The sequence below is a fragment of the Eucalyptus grandis genome, chromosome 6, assembly GCF_016545825.1.
Source record: "Eucalyptus grandis isolate ANBG69807.140 chromosome 6, ASM1654582v1, whole genome shotgun sequence".
Taxonomy (NCBI): domain Eukaryota; kingdom Viridiplantae; phylum Streptophyta; class Magnoliopsida; order Myrtales; family Myrtaceae; genus Eucalyptus; species Eucalyptus grandis.
Genome location: NC_052617.1, coordinates 54538377 through 54558442, shown reverse-complemented (window position 1 = coordinate 54558442; position 20066 = coordinate 54538377). Strand labels below are relative to the sequence as shown.

The 20066-nt window shown below is 40.9% G+C and overlaps 4 protein-coding genes across 4 annotated transcripts; 2 read left to right on the top strand and 2 right to left on the bottom strand.

The window, feature by feature from the left end:
- The first annotated feature begins 1587 nt into the window (after nt 1–1587).
- LOC108960273 (abscisic stress-ripening protein 5-like) lies at nt 1588–3704 on the top strand. The gene is made up of 2 exons (XM_018875352.2): nt 1588–1836; nt 3474–3704. The coding sequence occupies exons 1-2, from the start codon at nt 1588–1590 to the stop codon at nt 3702–3704; spliced, it is 480 nt and encodes a 159-aa protein (XP_018730897.2).
- Nucleotides 3705–6964: 3260 nt separating this feature from the next.
- On the top strand, nt 6965–7819 carry LOC120294546 (abscisic stress-ripening protein 5-like). Its single transcript, XM_039314701.1, has 2 exons — nt 6965–7177; nt 7625–7819. The coding sequence occupies exons 1-2, from the start codon at nt 6965–6967 to the stop codon at nt 7817–7819; spliced, it is 408 nt and encodes a 135-aa protein (XP_039170635.1).
- A 1759-nt stretch (nt 7820–9578) lies between these two features.
- Nucleotides 9579–15025, bottom strand: LOC104450841. The gene is made up of 10 exons (XM_039315846.1): nt 14702–15025; nt 14492–14563; nt 13817–14260; nt 13646–13717; nt 11793–13478; nt 11491–11565; nt 11058–11384; nt 10803–10963; nt 10208–10694; nt 9579–10112 (listed from the first exon to the last, which is right to left on the bottom strand). The coding sequence occupies exons 1-10, from the start codon at nt 14724–14726 to the stop codon at nt 9856–9858; spliced, it is 3606 nt and encodes a 1201-aa protein (XP_039171780.1). The 5' UTR covers nt 14727–15025; the 3' UTR covers nt 9579–9855.
- On the bottom strand, nt 15001–18655 carry LOC120286133. Its single transcript, XM_010065543.3, has 5 exons — nt 18402–18655; nt 15903–18123; nt 15732–15823; nt 15345–15630; nt 15001–15156 (listed from the first exon to the last, which is right to left on the bottom strand). The coding sequence occupies exons 1-5, from the start codon at nt 18513–18515 to the stop codon at nt 15026–15028; spliced, it is 2844 nt and encodes a 947-aa protein (XP_010063845.2). The 5' UTR covers nt 18516–18655; the 3' UTR covers nt 15001–15025.
- Between the last annotated feature and the right edge of the window lie 1411 nt (nt 18656–20066).

Genomic DNA, 20066 nt, shown 5'->3' with positions numbered 1-20066 from the left:
TGAGTGCTAGGAGCCTAGGACTGCCCTCGGCATTCATTGTTCTTTGTGGAATAGTTCTTAAAATTTGTCTAACTATACTTAGCTTTGTTTGTCGGCTTTTGTAATTAAGAAAGATTGGTTTATATGCTGCTGTTTAGGCTGTTTAGGCTTCTGTTTGTTTTGTTACTGCTTTGTTTGCGATTTCCCTTGTTTTTCTTTTGGCTCCATTCCACTCGTTCTGACTTGTTGTCATTATGAGTATAAGCTCTTGTATAATTTGGTTAAAGTTCAATATTCTTACCTTTATCAACAACAAAAAAATGGTTTGTATGAACACTTTAACATGTCAAGTTGAAATAAAATACCATGGATTGATAATGGATTCTATATCCTCTTTATATTTATATAATTTCCTTCGTCTATTAATTTAAATTTTAAGATTGAACTTTATGAAATGGTAAGCTTCCTTCTCTCCTTTGCCTTTTAATGTAGATTTTAAAAAAATATTTGAGCATCCTCGATTTTGGCAATTTGCTCTTCGGGATGATCCTCGTTATCTTTCAAAGCCAAACACATCAGACCCTTGTCAACTCCGGCTTCTCCTCCCGACGAGGCGACGACTGTGCCTTCTCCTTCTCGTCGACTCCGCCACCACCCTCTTCTTTGCTCCTCACATTCTGAAGTTCGCTGTTCAAGGGAGCGGTTGAGGCTCCCGATCGGTCAAACCTCTCTGTACGAGTTGTCTTTGTTTTTGGTCTTGAGAAGAGACAGATTTCACGGGTTTACACTGTTTCCTTTTGCGCCTCGACCTGATTATCATGAGCTTCGCATTCTTGCGTGTGGAATGGGCTCGGGTTTCTTGTCTGTCCGACATCAAACTTTGGTTGTTTTCACGGTTGCTGACTTTTCTTATGCGCCAAAATTCTTCTATGGTTTTTAATGTTGTTTTGTTTTGCAATGCAGATTAAGGTGAAGTCGTAATTGGTTGCCGCAATAATGGGGGGTCAAGCAATTCCATTTCATGCTCATTGCGACTGACATTCTGGTTAGATGCTTACGTTTTCCTACGTTTTCTTGTGCCGTGATGATTCCTGAACTGGTTTGCTTCATTTGGTGTTCTTTTTTCTTGAATGATATTGTTAGTGGTTCCATGTTGTTTCATTCGGTGCATCTTGTGGGTTGTTAGGTATCCAGGAAGTCGACATTGGGTTTGTTGTGTGCCTCTCTAGCACTGACTAATTGCTTAGAATGGGTTGTGAACCTTTAGTTTAATCTTATGGAATTGGATATACCCATGTACATATATATCCTGACCGTCCATCACGCATCTTGGCCCTCCCAGATCGACCCGCCATTTGACCGCCCAGCCGCCTATAAATAAACCCCCTTTCTCTACTCGTCACGTGATCGTCACCATCTCGCACCTACGAAGCGCGAAACCCCATCACGCGTTTAGGCCCTACCAAATCGACCCGTCATTTGACCGTCTAGCGGCCTATGTAAACGCCATTTCTCTCCTCGTCGCCATCCCGCACTTGCACATATCCTTCCGTACTCTCCCTCGCCCATTGTCAAGTCTAGCGTCCCGACTAAAAACAACCTTCCACGATGTGCCAAGGACAACACCAGCTCCTCCACCGCAAGGAGGAGGACGAGCCACCCCTCGAGGCCGCCACCTACGGCAGCGGCCCTGACGGCGCTTATGCTGAGAACACCGAGGTGGCCGCCATCATGGAGGTCGAGGAGTTCGATTGGTGGAAGGAGGAGATGTACCTGGAGGATGAGTTCGATTACTGGAACGAGGAGAAGATGTACCCCGAGGATCTCGGTGCTGTGGCAGCTGGCGCTTTTGCCATGGTAATAATCATCATTTTCTTTTCAATTCTTGCGATTGTTTCCCATTTTATATATATTCTTATTCTACGTCTTATTGACTTGAATCATCATATTGATGACAAACATTTGATGCGAAGGATCTCGATTAGGCTCATAATATTTCAACTGGACATGATGTTGGCATGCCGTGCGAGAATGGATCATCCTTATAAGTGAACAATAGTTTGGAATTCTGTGACCAGAGGAATAAGATCTCCCCACTAAAAACATATTCGTAATACATAACAGTATTTGCATGATCAAAAACTCATGCTCAAAGTGAATAAATCAATCTTTCTTGTTTAACTTATACATTTTTTATATTTTCTCTTGAGAAAAGTACACTACAAGTGCTATAATTTTGTCCAAATGGCCATAACTTACGGAAGGTACACTTAAATGCCCCATTTGAAGAAAAGTGGGACACCTGACTACCACCTGACTGTCACCTCCAGCGAAACCAGCCAGAAATCATACGTGGCATTTAAATATTAATATTTATCATCGAAGTGGCTCGCCGAAGAGCTGAGTCAGCTCTAATTCACTCAAAACAATGTCATTTCAAGTATTGGCCAAAATAGAATTCTTAAATCGGCCAAAACAACGTTGTTTTGGCATAATTTGAATTTTAATATAATATACAAAATTAATTAAATTAAATTTAAAATAAAATAATAATATAATTTATATTTCTTTATTTAAAAACGGAAACAGAGGAGGAGGAAGGCGGTTGGCGGCGAGGGTTGAGCCCTCGTCGCCGTCGCCTCCCCGCCATCGCCGGAAGGTGGGGAGGGGGCCCCGCCACCGATCACTGGGGCCGCCGGCCCTCGACTAGGCTCGGCGGCCCCAACCTCGCCGCTAGTCGATCGGGGCCGCCGGCCCTCGACTAGGCTCGACGACCCCAACCCTCACCGTCGGCTGCCTCCCTCCTCCTTCTCCCCCTTTTTTTTCTTCCTCCTCCTTAGCTGCCGGTTGCTTCTCCTCCTCCTCCTCCCCCCCAAAGCCGAGGGCCACCAACCCTCGCCGGATCTAGGCGAGGGCTGCAACCCTCACCCCGATCTAGGGCGAGGTCACCAACCCCGGCCAAGGCCCGACAACCCCAACCGACCCTCCCTCCTCCGTCGCCGCCCTTCCTAGCGACGGCGGGGGGAGGTGGCGGCAATAGTTGAGGGCTGAGCCTCGCCCGCCTCCCCATTTTTTTTTTTTTTTATTTTTTTATTTTTTTATTTTTAAAATTATTATTTTTAAATATCTTAACTAAATTTTCTTACCAAAAAAAATATCTTAACTAAATTTAATTAATTTTTATATTATTTTTTACTATGTCAGCCTAAAACGATATTGTTTTTGCATCATTTGGCTACATCAGCGTGCAAAAAAACAGCGTTATTTTGCACTCACTTCGCCAGAAATATGCCACGTATGCAGTTTGGTCAAATTTTGACCGGATTGACATTCAAGTAAGCCATTTTGCTTCAATTTTGGCACTTAAGTGTACTTTTCGTAAAGTTATGGCACTTTCTGCAGAGTTTGCCAGGGGTCCGCGTTTCATTTTCTCTTTACCATAACTCATGTTGTTTTATTGACGTAGTTCCTAATTAATGATGTGCAAATTGCAGTTTGAGAAGCCTGAGGCCGACAAGGACCTAGGGGACGCCCACCAGCACAAGATAGAGGAGGAAGCCGCCACCGCAGCTGCTGCTGTTGCAAAGCCTGAGGTCGATAACAAGAAGGAGGATAAGCACCGCAAGCACCTTAAGTTTCTCAGTGAGCTCGGTGGTGCCGCTACCAACTGCTATGGATCGCTATCAGTGAAGTTCAGATTGCAGTTTGAGAAGCATGAGTCCTAGGACTGCTCTCGGTAGTCAGCGTATTTGCAGAGGTGGTTCTTGAATCTGGAATTGTTCTTGCTGCATTTGTGAGATCTTGTATTTTAGAAATTTCGGTTTATATCAGCACTTCAACTTGTTAGGGACCAGGTCTATGTGACTATGGTTCCCTTGCTGGGTGGATTGACTTTTATTTTATTTATTTTTTGAGCAAAGGGTGGATTGACTTGACATGGAAATAAAAGTAATTATATTACTCTTCAGTAAGATTCGCGTGTGGAGGTCAAAACTATTTTCAGAAAGATTCGCATGCACTGTTCGGTATGGGCAGGGGATTAGCTTTGTTAGCTAAGCTACGAAAATTTACCCCCGTTTTTATAATTTGGATTGAAAATCAGTATTCTGTATTCTGTGTTCTTGCATTAATATCTTCACGCAAGAACAAAGATAACAACAATTGAAGCTCATGCTGTATTTACTTCAATGAAAGGTGTCGTGCCAAGAATCCAACATAAGCTCACTTTTAGGACGTTCAGCCCGATTAAACTCCATTGAGTGAATTCAATCATTTGGTACTCTGACTCAGAATTTGCATACTTCACACAATTGGCTGTTTTCCCAATTAGCTTTGTCTTACGGTTGCAAATTGACTCTAGGAAATGGAAATCCATATCTTAATAAGTTGGTTTCAGTGGTGCAATCCTGTTTCATGAGGATGAACCATGCTGAGTCCTTTTCCAAGATGGTAATGAATCAATTTACTGCTAATAAAGACATATTGTAACCACAATTCCGAAGTCTGTTTCCTCAGTAAATCCTCCAATGGCCCTTCCGTTTTTCATCGCTTTAGAAGCTGTGATGCTACCAGCTTGCTCCCATGCTAGGCATATTGTCTTTCCTATCTGAAGTTGCAACTGGCTTCTTCAATGTTCTTTCGATGAAATTGCTCCTCCCTTTTGTCCTTCCGGTTGTCGAGCACTTGCCAATCCTCCAGGATGCTCAATTTCCTCCGGTTTGACATGGAAACTCTTGGGGTGGAGGCGATTTCAGCTTTGGCAGAGGCATTCCAGCATTCTCAGCCACAATATCTGCGAAAAAAATATACACAAGTTCATTCTCACTTTGTGTCAACGCACGAACACTTAACCTCAGCACTCCCATCTTCCAACTTCAGGTGATCTATATACTCTGCAATCATGGCAGACACCTCTCGCTCCATTGAATCTTTCTCGTGCTTGATTGTAAAGCTCATTGATGGCTGGGTAGTCAATACAATGGTCATCTGGTGCATCTATCCCTTCATGTTTCATAGCATGGGAGTATTCCGACATAGCCGCATCCTCAGGATGCTCGTCATTGGTGACTCTGGGGATAGCTTCCCTGCCTCCTTTGGTTTTCAATGTAGACTTAAAAAAAAAATTGGGCGTCCTTGAATTCAGCAGTTTGACCTACAGGATGATCCTCATTGTCTTTCAAATCTTCTACAGCAACTAGCGGAGCATTTTCTCTCAACTTTGTGCTCCTTCCCTTTACACTGTCGGCATTTTTTACGTTTCAATTGCTAAGTCTCGCTTCCTCACTGTCCGCATCCACGTTACCTTCACTTTCTGAGTTGTCAGCAAAGACAGAGCTCATTTCCCATCTGGTAAATATGTCTGCGGCTCCACTTGACTCTCCAAAGACTTATTTTCTGCATAAAACGAGAATGTGAGTATTAAGAATTTACACTATGAAATGAAGATGTGAATACGTATTGACCGTGAATAGATGGATCTCTCATCGATGAAACCAGAGGGAGTTAGGGAACTGTCTCCTGTCTTGTTTCTAGATTTACTCTTTTCTAACTTTTAAGAGCTTTTATACTTTACCAAAAAAAAAAAAACTTTTAAGAGCTTTTATAAGTAGATTTACTTCATTTTATTCCTAGCATGACAATGGCCATCGATACAGCATGGAAAGTGAAATGAACAGCAGGTTCGCCAACTAATAATTAGGCAGAAAAACCTTATGAAGAATTTATGGTGGGGTAATCGGGTCTAGGGCGGGTAGGTTCCAAACCTGAACCCTATACTCAACTCTGTTATAACTGATTCCCCCTTTCTAAACCCTATACTCAACCCTATTTGCATCGGATCTGAAATCATCATGTTTTTCCGATCTGATTTCAGGATCAGCCTATTTCCACTAGAATCTATTTTATGACCATCCAATATCTTATACCGCTTTGATATGCGAGAAAACAACATAATCCTCATAATTTATATTGAAATATTAAGTATTTGTAATCAATAAGTACATGAAATTATTAATTAAACGAAAAATTAAGAATCCACAAGATTAATTATCATAAACAAAATCATAAGACAACAAACATGGGTCAAATATTAGTCTCATTCCTACAACGGGTATTGAGGAGTGCTTTGGTGGGTCTTCCTCTTCTTCTTCAGCAGGCTTTGGCCTTGGGAATGAAGAGATTGATTCGTGTGCTCTCCAATTGAAGGAACGATTAACTCCAATATCGAAAGAGGATAAAATATGCCCTGCAGTTTGTACTAAGACACATCCGGAATTCCCATTGAATTGAACTGCACCAGCCAATCCTGACAGTCCTCACTGTGAAAAACTGAGTAAGAAAAGAAATAAATCAAAGCAGATGAAAACGATTTCTTGCTGCCACGGCCATTTCTTTAATACCCAGGTGAAAATTTAATCTGAGAGCTTTTCATCTTTCATAGCTCATTTACAACTTATATCCCTTTCTCATCTATACAACCAATACTTGAGTTGCAGCTCATCAACAGAAACAATATAATTAGAAAAAAAAATATTCCTTCTGGAGGGTTCAAAGAGATTGGTGCTGCTTATTCAATCAGAAGTAAACCACGTCCCACTCGGATGCTAAACAAGATACTTGGCAGATTCCAGCCGTACTTGTCAAAATCGGAATTGCACTTTTGACATACGTTTTGCTGCTCTGTACCTAGGCGATGAGAGTGACGGGGCTACGCGTTTTCGCTTTCCAAACCTTTGCTTTCAGGTGGGGCCTCTGTCTTCTTGTTCCCTGCGATTATCTGAAAACGACTCGAGGAAGGTGTAATCTCAACCCCACGCAACGCTCCGTAAAGAATAGCGCCCCACCAAATTGACCTGCCTATTTGAACACCCTCTCCCTCCCAGACAATCTCACGACACTTCCCATAACACAACACCTCCCATCACTAGGAGTCCTTTCCCTGATCCATCGTGAAGCCTAAACTCCCCAGAAAAGACAACCTTCCACGATGTGCCAAGGACATCACCACCTCTTCCCCGGCAAGAAGGAGGACGAGCCACCCGTCGAGGCCCCCGCCCACGGCAGTGGCCCTGACGGCGCTCATGCTGAGACCACCAAGCCCACATTCGATTTCTTGAAGGACCTCTTGCATCGCGCTGAGCTCCAATCTGCGGCCATTGATGCTAAGCTCCATGATGTGGCCATTCGCGCTATTCCCATGGTAATAATCATCAGCTTCTTCTCAATTCTTGCAGTTGTTTTTCCATTCTATATATTCTACATCTTTTTGACCTGTACCATCGGGTTGATCACAAGCATTCGATGCGATGGATCACGATTAGACTTATATATTTCAACTGGACATGATGTTGGCATGCCACGTGAGAATGGATCGTCCTTACAAAAATGAGCAATAGTTTGGTATTCCTTCACCGATTAACCAGAGAAATAAGATTTCCGCACAAAAAACATGGTTGTAATCCATAACAGTACTTACATGATCAAAAACTTCTGTTCAAAATGGATAAATCAATCTTTTTTGTTGAACTTATACCATACTCGGGGCATGTATAAAAAAATTATACAAAGCAAAGAACTCTTTTTACTTTTTTCTTTACCCTCACCGTTTCATTCACACAATTCCTAATTAATGATGTGCAAATTGCAGCGTGAGAAGCCCGAGGCCAATAAGGACCTGGAGGATGCCCACAGGCACAAGATAGAAGAGGAATCAGCCACCTCAACTGCTGCTGCTGCGAAGCCTGAGGCCGATAACAAGAAGGAGGAGAAGCACTGCAAGCACACCAACGTTCATGTCGGGGCGGTGGCACTGCCACCAACAGATTTGGATCAATATCACTAATGTTTAAATTCCTTTTTGAGAAGCACGAGTCCTAGGACTGCCCTCGGTAGTCAGTGTACTCTGTAGAGGGTGGTTCTTGAAATTTTTTTTTTTTTTTTTTTTTTAATTGTGGTTTTTGAATCTTGACTATGGAAATATTCTTGCTGCATTTGTTAGCTTTGCATTTCTGAAAATGAGCATTCTGTATTGTGTGGTCTTTCATTAATATCTTCACGCAAAAACAAAGAAAGCAACAATTGAAGCTTATGCTTTTCCCTTCAATGAAGGGAGTCGTCCCAAGAATCCAACATAAGCTCACTTCTAGGGCATTCAGGCTGATTAAACTCCATTGAGCAAATTCAATTATTTTGTACCAAGACTCAGAATTAGCACAGTACACACAATTGGCTATTTTCACAATTGTGTGTACTGTGCTAATTCTTGATTATAAGCTCATTTACGGTTGGGTAGTCAATGCAATGGTCTTATGGTTCATCTATCTCTTCATGTTTCGTAGCATAGGAGTATTCTGACGTAGCTGCATCCTCAGGATGCTTGTCATCGGTGACTCTGAGGGTAGCTTCCCTGTCTCCTTTGGTTTTCAATGTAGACTAAAAAAATATTTAAGCGTTTTTGAATTCAGCAGTTTGCTCTACATGTTTCGTAGCATGGGAGTATTCTGACGTAGCCCCATCCTCAGGATGCTCGTCATCGGTGACTCGAAGGATAGCTTCCTGTCTCCTTTGGTTTTCAATGTAAAAATTTTGAGCGTCCTTGAATTCAGCAGTTTGCTCTACAGGATGATCCACATTATCTTTCAAATCTTCTACAGCAACTACCAGAGCATTTTCTTCCAACTTTGTGCTCCTTGCCTTTACACTGTCGGCATTTTTTACATTTCAATTACTAAGTCTCGCTTCCTTGCTGTCCGCATCCACATTACCTTCACTTTCTGAGTTGTCAGCAAAGACAGAGCTCATTTCTCATCTAGTAAATATGTCTGCAACTCCACTTGACTCTCCAAAGACTTATTTTTTGCATAAAAAGAGAATGTGAATATTAAGATTTTACACTATGAAATGAAGATGTGAATAAGTATTAACTGTGAATAGATGGATCTCTTATTGATGAAACCAGAGGGAGTTAGGGAACTGTCTCCTGTCTTGTTTCTAGATGTGATCTTTTCTAACTTTAAGAGTATTTGTAAGTAGATTTACTTCATTTCATTCTTAGTATGACAATGGCCATCAACACAGCATGGAAAGTGAAAAGAACAGCAGGTTCGCCAACTAATAATTAGGCAGGAAAACCTTCCAAAGAATTCCGCTCATGGTGTAAAATGAAAGAAAGAAACGTATGTTCATCAATTGGATGGATAGTCTTGAAGTCTTCAAGGTCCTGCAAAACAAAATTTGTGTCCAGGACATAGCCTATCAAAATAAATATCTATGGATCTATCTGTATGTGGATGTGGGTGATCCCCTAAGATTAAAGCATTGCATCTTCTTCTTTACTTCAATCCAGCTGCATCCTTGCTCTTTTGTGATTTGTCTTGAAGATCAACACTTCAATAGATCGACTTTGGCATGGAGAGATGATGAGAGTGATTGTCCTATGTCATTACCACTCATTACTCTCATTTTCTTTTTGTAGCCAAGCTGTAAAAAAACTCCTTTAGGTTTGATTCTCGATGTTTTTGCTTGGAAAAAAAAATTGACCTTTTACACCTTAAAATAGGCAGTCTTAAAACTATTCAACTTTTTACAACCAAGCAACATGCTTTCTTCAACCACTCACCTACATTTCTCATTTCTTGCTTTGCGATGATGCAACTCCATTCTCAGAATCAAACCAAGAATTCAGTTGATTCATACCAAGACCAAATTTGCATAGTACAAACTATTGGCTGTATTGCCATTATAAGGTTCAGAAATCAAACTGCACAATTAGAATAAGTTAGTTTCATTCAATGTTACATCCTGTTTCTAGAGTGCTGGCATGAGATGTGCCAAGGTCTTTTCCTAGAAAGGAAAAGACCAATCAACCCTACAGAGGTTCTAAATCTCTTTCCTCTGAAGATCCTCCAAGACCCTCCTAGTTTTTGTTGTTTTAGAAGCTGTGACACTACCAGCTTGCTCCCACTTAGTGCTCGGCATGTTCTCTTTCATGTCTGAAGTTACAAGCAACTTCTTCGGCATTTTCTCAATGAAATTGCTCCTGGCTTTTGTCCTTCCCACCATTGAGGAATTAATAAGCTTCTTGGTCTGAGGCGATATCAGGTTCATCTGCTGCATTCTGACATTTTCAGCTACATCTGCAGAAATATATACATGAAAAGAATTACTAACTCTGTAGACACAAAATAAAGTCACAACATGTTATCACTGTTAAAAACTGAATTCTTGATACCTTTTCTCGCAGACAAATTGACAGATGCTGGGGTATAGTTGACTGAATTTGGAATAAATGACTCTTTCTCCTGTTTTGTTCCTAATTCAACATTTTCATTGGTATAACTTGAAAATGACAATTGCTCCTTTCTTATGTCACTGGGATCATGTAATATTGGGAATACATCCGATGGGGCAGCATCACTTGCATCAACACAAGCAAGTTCTTTCTCTCTGCTATCAACATAGGAAGCCCTGACCTCAATACTCCCATCTTCCAACTTCTCGCGATCCATATACTCTTGAATCATGGCAGAGACTTCTTGCTCCGTTGACTCTTTGTCATTCTTAGTAGTAAGCTCATCTGTGGCCTTGCAGTTACTGCAGTGATCCTCTGTCACATCTTTCTTTTCATGTTCCAAATCATGTGAATATTCAAATGTGGCCCCGTCATTAGAATGCTCATCATCAGTGACTCTGATGATATCTTCCCTGTTTTCTTCATTCTTCAAGAAAGTGTGATTTAATATTTTAGTATCAAAATGATCCGTGTGATCTTTTGAATCTTCTACAGCAACTACTGGAGCATTTTCTTCCAACTCGTCGATCCTTACCTCTACACTGCCAGTGGTTTTGCCATTTCCATTTAGTCTCTCTTCTTCAGCCTGCGCATCCAATTTTCTTACGTTGTCTAGTGAGTTGTCTCCAAAGACAAAGCTCATTCCCCAACTAGTAAATGTCCGCGACTCCACTTGACTCCCCAAAAACTTATTTTCTGCATTAGGAAACAAACAACTTCTCTAGTATCCCAAACGTATGAAATAAGAGTCTACTTATATGATGGAATGAAGAAGTGAACAAATACTCACCAAGAATTGCTGGATCTCCTATTGATGAATTCCGAGAGAAGTCACTGCTAGAGTCAGCATTTGCAGAGAGTTGCTTGGATCCAGTGGCAGTCTTATCAAGCCTTCCAGAACTGTGCGATTCTTCATTGTCTTGGACAATCCTTTCATATTTGGTACAAGAAGATTCGCACAGAACAAGATCAGTTTGCACAGAAGCAACTTCATCGTCTCTAGCATAGTCTTTAGCAACTTCTCTGGAAACCTTTGAGCTATGGTTAGAGTCGCTGGCATTTCCAATTACAGCATGGTCCTCTTGAGGCTTATGAGCTTCCTGCGCTATTACTTCCTCTTCAAGAGGAAATGCATGACGGTAAGATTTCCTCTAAAATATCATGATTGAATGCTGGCTTTGCATGAATAAGTAGAATCATGGCAAAGGCAAAGCTACACTAACCTCTGTGCCCATCGCTCCGCTCTTTGACATTAGTTCCAATGTCCACATTGTTTGCTTTAGATGAGTATTCCTCCCCTGCATTTTAAAACAAGATGTGCATAATATCATAAAGCAGAATGAATTGACCTCAACATGTCTTCCTCACAGCTAAAAGCTCTACTACTTTAGCACTCAGCAAGAACTCAATCAGACTTCCTAGCAAAAAACCTCACCAGGAAATAACACAACATTCAGAAGAGATGCAGCATAAGAATCTGAAGCCTTATTTGGTTCATCACATGTATGTACAACCAAACGCTCACCTGCAGAATTCATCTTATCCCATTCATAGCCAATACTCATGCCATGTGGAGACACTCTGGTTTCTCCGGCTGGCATAGAGCCATCCTCAAGATTATAAGTTTCTGGATTTTCTTGCAGTATCAATGCACTAGGTTCATCTTCCGTATGTATGATATCTTCATGAGAAGTATGCACTTTCTCGGTATGAGTATCAGCATTAGGAGCAGCTTCTATCTTGCAACTGCTGACCTCATCCAAATGAGTTTCCTTAAATAATTTGTCATCATCAAATTGAACAGCATCTGTCTTAATCTCCTCCGGGATAAGTCTGCTTTCTGTATTTCCAACATATATGCCAACATCTGCAGATATAGGTTCTGAGGGATTAGGATATTCCGAGATTGCTGGCACCTCTTGGTCTGGCTGTGAACTTTTTTCTCTATGATCATCAAAAAGATCAAACTTCTGTTCATCAGAGTGTAGCATAGTTCCCAAGACTTCATTGAAATTACACTTAGGATCTTCAGCAGCCACTCCTGGAGTGACTGGAGTGTCAAGATTGATCATTGAAGACTCATCTCCATGAAATTGAGCACAATCTTGGAGAAAAACTGATGTTGCATTTCCATATTCTTCCTTCTTAATCATATCCACCGCCTTGATGGTCACAGTTGCAGAAGAAGCTTCCTCTCCAACTTCATAAACTTTGCAGATGCTCCCATCACTATTTTGATGGAAGTTTACAGCTTCTTTTTGCACGTTCAAATCCTCTCCACCAGCACATGGCAAATGACAATTGCCTACTTCAAAAAGATCAACATTTCCTTCTTCAAGTGCTTCTGTCATTTCAAGGTTTTCAGAATGGTTTGCAGAATGATTGTCTGAAAAGTCTAGATTAGATGATGCAGTCATCTCCATCTTGTCCACTTTATTCCCAATCTCCTCCTGGTGACCGCTATCATCCAATTCTTCCAGCTTATGGCCATACGAGCTCAAAAAAAGAGAACTCACAGCTCCTTTCTTCTCCAGGGACTCAAAATGTGCAAATTCAGATTTAAAAGTTTGTGTAATATCAACATTGCTTTTTACCAAAGCAACCATTTCTTCAGGACCGCAATTTAGCTGGGCAACAGCCTTATCCAGATCATCCTTGTCAGCTAGTTGGTCTGGGCTAAAGTGTGAATCTCCCTCTTGGACAGTATGATCGCACTGTTCAAGATTCTGTTCTTTCAAGCAATCGTGAAAGGTAACGGCCTCTGTATTACAGGCTATGTTAAGAACATCTTGAATTTCACCTTGTACATTCATAACAGAACTTCTCAGTGCACTTGATTCATCCAGTGGGAAACTTTCACTGGCAACCGTAGTAGAAATGGTATCAATCTCTGCTCCTTTTTCAGCACTCAAATTTCCACGAACTTGGGGACTGGAACTATCATTCATGACTAAGACCTGATCCTTTCTACTTGAAATTACTCCTAGGGCTGGTTCAATCAATGCCTCTGTTTTAACTGCCGGTCTCACAATATTGTTCACATCACAAGAGTTAATAAGGCTCTTTTCTTCCACCTCAAATCTGTTTTCTTCTGAATTGGCATCTAGAAGACTGTGACTTGAATAGTTGGGGACCAAAAATCCATTATCTTGTCCTAGAGAATTTCCATCAAATACAGGTGAGAGAATTTCATCTTCACGGTTTCCCCCATCTGCACATTGAACAATAAAAGATCAGTAGCCAAAGCATCTCCTACAATATAATTCTCAAATATAATGAGAATTGTTAGCATTTTGGGGGAACAAGTTGCCATGATTTCAAACTGCAGTAAAAGCTCTCACATAGTTCTCGAGAATGGAGAAAGAATGCTGAATTCACCTTCATATCCATCATTATCCTTTGAGACATCATTCATGCAGGATGACATTTCATGGTCAGAAGTATTTGGGGCTGCAATGAGTGAATATGTCAGTAAAGGTGAAGAAGAAAAAGCAGTGCTATCTTTAGAGAAAAGATTGTAACAAAACGATGACATATTATATTCCTTACAATGCAAAGAAACCATTTCACTGGAGACTCCTTTGTCTTCAGCAATGATCCCCTCCACCGAAGTAACCAAGCCAACTGCTTGGGCATTAATTGTTTCCATGCGTGATTTGCCAGTTTCATCAAAAACAGATTCAAAGCTTCGCATTACCGGATCCTTTTCTTTATGCTCATCAGTATCAGCAGCCAGCTCATCTGGACATGTATCTGTACAATCCACTTGCAGCGTATCTTTCAAATCATTATCACATGCATTAATTAATGCTGTTCCAAAAGGAACTACATTGTCCTCCTGTGTGGTAGAGCCCTCATCAATTTTCTCTTGATTATCCATTCCACCCTCCACACTGCTGAGGTCACTTTCACTTTTGAAAGCTGGTTTGCTGGAAATTTCCTCCCCAAAGGTAGAGAAACATGCTTCAAGCAATGGAAATTGCCCTTTAACATCTTTGAAAAATCAAGCCAAGGGAAAGATTTAGCTAAAAACCCAAAATCTTTGTCAACAAATCAACAGTTCCAATTTTGTACTCTATATAACTAATTCGGCATTTGACAATTGCACAGAAGTAAAGAATGTCCCCGGTAGTAGGATTGAGTTAGTGTAGCAAATTTGTACATCATACATATCTTTTTGCTGGAAGAAGATCCAGGAAAAGGAAGATTGCAGATAAAACCAACCTTGTCCTTGCTTTTCTGAGTCGTTTTGAAGAGGGTGCTCACAAGAGAGGAAACATTTCTTAGCAACAGGAGCTGCAAGAAGGAAACTTTATTGCTAAGAACTCAGCCTAGGTTCAAACAAAAGCTAAATGGAAGCAGTAGTAGCAAAGAGTCTGTTGCCTGCAATCATGCTAAAAAAGACATAATCAAGAAAATGCATTTTTAACTTACTGCTACATCCATCTCGCGGGATCATGCTGAGATCTTTTCCAGAAGTCTCTCGAGTGAAATTTCCCAATGGCTTCTCAGCAGCAATATCAGAGCTTCCTTCCTCAACTTCACATACTTTTTCTCCAGTAATCTTGGCATCTGTGGGATTTGAAAGTGAGAAACTCCCATCAGCAGATTGATTTTCTTCAGCGACCTTGTCTATAGTCACCTCACAAGCTGCCAACGCTGCTTCCACACTTTCCAGTGGCTGTTGGCTTTCCCTTTGCTTCCTGCCCGGTTCTTCTGTGGTTTTTTCGGGAGTGCATAAGCCATCCTCTGCATCAATTACTGTCTGCTCTGGTTGTGCTCTTTGACTTGAAAATTCAATCTCATGGCTAGGATATCTATCCCTCCAAAATTACTATTGCTCTGAAGTGATGAGATAACTAGACTTGGAGTTTTTATTTGATTGGCCTCTGCACAATGTAAAGAAAGCAAAGTAGATTACACATCTCTCACTCAAAAAGGGAAAAAAAGTAAATCAGAGACTGTAGCTTTCAGTATCAGAAGAATATGTGAAGTGCAAGTAATCTAATCAGAGTTAGTGATAGAGCAGACTAAGGCACAAAAAAGAAAGATGCAAAACTTAAGACACTCAACGCACCTCCATCTCCTAATGCAAGCATTTTTAGAATTCCTGTTGGCGCACTAGAGCAGCTACTGTCCAACTGAATGGCCACGACATCTTCTATTGCAGTTTTAAAAGTACCAACTCGTAGTCCTAAGTTTATTGTATGTTCTTCCCTTGCCTCATACGCTTGATTCTGATCCTCATTAGAGCTGGGATCAAGAAGAGCAATTTGATGAGCATGCTCATCAGCATCTACAGGGACTCTCTCCAGGATCCCTTTTTGCCCACACTCATCCATATGATCCTCGAGAGCTAATTCCTGATCAAGCAAAGAAAAACCTCGCTTATGCTTTCTAGTCATGGTGGCCATTGCCAACTCCCTAAAAAAGGACACTCAGCCAAAGGTGTATAATTGTTTACCTCAACACTTCTTGAATGAACATCTTCTCCGATATATACGTGCTCTGTCTCTGGTTTATTATCCAAGCATAAGGGAGCATCAGAACGTTCATCTGCAAAAGTGGGAAGTGAACACGCTACCTACAGAAAATGATGTGTTTCTCCAAAACCAAATGGGAACAACACACTTACCCACGCTATCTAATTTCCGTGTGAGAGATGCATCTTGGTGGGGGACGGCATTCATATCTTCCAACTGTTCATGAATGCTATCTTCTGCTCTACCCAAAGCTTGACATGATCGATTGACAGAATCCTGGACTTTCCCTCTGTGATCCTCAACTAGAACTGTTGGCTTCTCAGTTATAACAACAGAATCACTTGAAAGTTCCTCTAAACCGCCCTTCACGTCAACCTCTTGCGACTTCTCAGCTGTTGAAACCAGAGCATTACCTGGCTGTGCTGCAAGGTCATCTTTTTTATAAATGTTTGCTCCATTTAAATCAAAACTATTAACTCCTGCTATGTTGCCTGCCTTGCCATCTGATCCCTTGTTCTTGGAGCACTCAGCTTTATCTGTTTTGCCATTCTTTTCCAAACCATCTTCATGTTCCAGAACTGCTGGCACATCCAAGTAGACATAAATATTCAAAGTCCTATCCATCATCTCAGCACTTTTAGCTCTTGCTTCTAACTCTTCTGTGATTGTCGCACTGCCTCGTTGCCCCTTAGCGTCAGCTTTAACAATACTATTCATGGATACACCATGGTCAGATTTAGAAGAACCTCTTTTAGACTGTCTGCTTCTCCTAGAATCTTCAGTTGAAGGTTCAGAATATTCCATTTCTCCGTTTGGAACTTTTCCCACCATCTGCTTAACAGGTGTGTCCGAGGACACCCTTGAATTGTGTACAAGGCCATTAGTCATCAATGTCTTCAGGGACTGCTCTTTTTCAGAAGTTTCTACTTCTGATGCGTGATTGTATGGGCTCGATCGCACATTCTTTCTGTCAGTTGGATGAGCAATAAACTCTTCATCAGTAAGGACAGCTGATGGAATCGTTTTTCTTCTGGATCTTCTAAGGGGAAGGCCATTGACAGGATCAACAGCTACCCCAAACTCTGAAGCCCCTAATTTTTGACATGTGTCTTTGGTTCGTTTTTGTGTCTTGTTCTCAAGAACTAGTCCATTTCGCTCTTTGCCCTCATGAACAGGAGAATGCTTTCCCCTCAAAACACTATTGTCGGAACCATTTGATATATGTCTGAGGCAATCAACCTCTTTATGTTCCTCTGGAACTTCAGATTTCTTACTTTCAGCTTCAATGGTGGAAGCATCAAGGTCGGACTTCTTTTGAGAACTCAATTTCCTACCAGCAATTTCTGCATTCACTAATTCATTGCCCAGGAGTAGAGATTTTGAACCTGTCACTGCATTGCGCTTCATACTTCTAGTCTTCCTCCTCTCCACGATCCTTGCTTTGGAAATATCAGAAATTTGACCTTCTGGACCATCATTCTCACTTGGCAGATTTTCGTTTTGTGCAGATGGTTTTCGTGTCCTTCTGCCTATGATCTTTTGTGGTTGTCCAAGTTGGACAACCTTATCAATCACAATATCACTTATTGCTTTAATAGTAGAAGCGCACTCCACTCTCGGAGCCCTGGACCGTGTTATTCTCCCTACAGATTTGACTGCCTCTGATCCCTCAATCGACAATTTTGAATCTGTCTCCCCTCTTTCTATGCGCTTTGAATGCCTAGTCGTCTTCCTTTGTTGTGCCCTCACAAATGCTTGGGAACCATCTTCAAGTTTGTCGTCTGAATGCAAATGCGCTTCAGTATCATTTCTTTTCCTCTTCTTCAAATCTGTCGTCGGTCTTACGTTCTTCCTCGTGTTCTCTATAGTTGTGCTCTCAACTTTCCCATCCTTTTCACCTCCTGCTCCCCTGCTTCTCAAGTGCCATCGAAGTGGGGCCGCAACTTCAACCTGAGGATTGTCACCATTAGTGCTGCCACTCAATTCGGGTCCCATATCCCCAACATCAACGTTCTGAACCTCTTTTATGCCAACCTTCACTTCTCCTCTCCTGCTCTTCTTCCTAATACCAGGCGAAAAAACTTGAGGCACATCCTTATCGACTCCCTTTTGCGCCCTCGACCTCGTTGCTCTAACCGGGCTCTGCCCAGTTCTTACAGAAGCGACCCTCCTGCGAGATTTTCCCACAGCCAAACTCGGGTTATTGATGGACCCCATCCGAGTGGCTCGCTTCTTTCTCGAAGTACTCTTCACATTTGAACTGACAAATACAAACGTTTCGTCGACAGGGCTAAACCTCACTTTCTTCATATTCTGCGGCACAGCCTTAACGTCAGTTTCGCTCTTCGGTTCTACTGAAGACTTCTCATTCTCCTGCAAAGTAAAGAAACACAAATTAAGCCATACCTTTTCAAAACTCCATCTCTAATTCCTAGCTCCGCAAGGACAAATAGGAAAAGGAACCACTCCGTGAACAAAATCAGTCGACAACAACCGAAACCACCGAACTCTAAAAGACCCGTCGCAAATTCATCTAGAATCGGCCCAATCGAGGAGCAAATCGAATCCCAAATCCAAAACCAAGAAAAATTCATAAAAAAAGAACCTTTCCCTCTCCTAAATTAATAATTCGGATTTTAATTGACACCCACCTCGAAAAGCGAACTCAACCGATCCGCCATCTCGCGGTTCGTCAGGTTGGCGGGCACGCCGTGCTTCTTGCACAGCGCCTGCAGTTCTTTCCGCTTCATGCTACGGAACTCCATTTTCGCCCGACCCTCTACCCAGAAATCGAAAGGGGACTGAAGCGGGACGAAGCCGCCGCGGCGAAATCACAAATCCATGCCGGCACGGACTCGGGCGGACGAAGAAGAAGGAGAAATCCCGCGTTTCTTGCTCCGACTGTTTCGTATCGCGGATTTTGCTTCGGGAGAAAGGTGGTCGGTTGCTTTTTGAGGGCTTCCCCCTCGAAAGAAAGTGGGCTTCAGCCGTTTTCGAAATTCAAACGAAACGGCTTTTCCCGCCTTCTGAAAAAGCACCCCCAAAAAAAAAAAAAAAAGGGAAAAAGGGCAATTCTGTCAGGGAATGATTACACGTGGACAGAACCACTTTATCCATTTGGTCGTACGTCCCCCGAAAACCCATGCGTATAGTTGAAGAAACAAAAACAAAAGCACTGCCAATCTCGACCCAACTCAAAAATCGGATTGAGATCAATTGGTTCGATTTTCGACTCCCCGGAACCAATATGTCCAGTTTGGTTTCCGATTTCCAGAGCAAAAATCGACTTGACTTGAAATAGATCACCCCTATTAGTTAATATAATGAAAAATATTAAGAAAAAAAGTAAAATTTAAAGAAAATTCCTAAAATATTGCAATCCAAGTATAAGTTTTTAGTTGTGCCATGATATCTATGTGTAGTGTGGAACAGAACGTGCAGCCAATTATGTGATTGATAGAAGTCTTTTCATTTTCAAGAAAATTACAATAGAATAATATTTTATGGTATAAACATAGTCGTAAATATCGTATATGTTCCATTCTATTTAAACTACGAAGTATTGAAATTAACTCCATGAGAATGATAAAATATTCATGTTTATATTTAAGTAAATTTAATTATATTAGACATGACATGTTATGTTGTCAAAAAAAACGCTAAAAAAATAAAACTATTTACATGTAGGAGATCAGTTGACTTTGCCGCACGCAATATAATTTATAGCAAAATAGACTAATACTATATGAAACAGTATATAAGGAAAAGATATTTTAAAAAAAAAAATCTACAACGGTAAAGGAGATTATACTGTACACTTATTGTGAAGTCTAGAAATTATTATCATGAACCAAATCTATAACAAAGAGGGTAAAATTACCTCGACTTAATCCTATATAAAATATAGTAAAATACAATATTATAGTTAGTTTTATGACAGTTGCTTAAAAATTGATAATGGTTTTTAACTTGAAAAGATCCATGATAAATTCAGTTTTAGTGAAACGGGAAATACAAGACGTTTGATCAGCGTTGAGTGAATTTGAACGAAAGACAAAGAAACCTATATTATCATTTAGTAAAAGATAGACATTATTTTTGCGTGATATTCTCTTCAATTATTTAAATTTCATGGCTATTGTCATTGTTATTGCTCTAAGAAGTACTATATTTTTGCTTAAGTTGAATATGAAAAAGCATAAAATGAGTTTTCATAAACATAAAATTCAACAAATTTTGACATATAAAACCCATGCGAACCACAATAGTTTTTTTTCTATACAAGACAACAACAAAAATTACTCAAAAAGTCATGA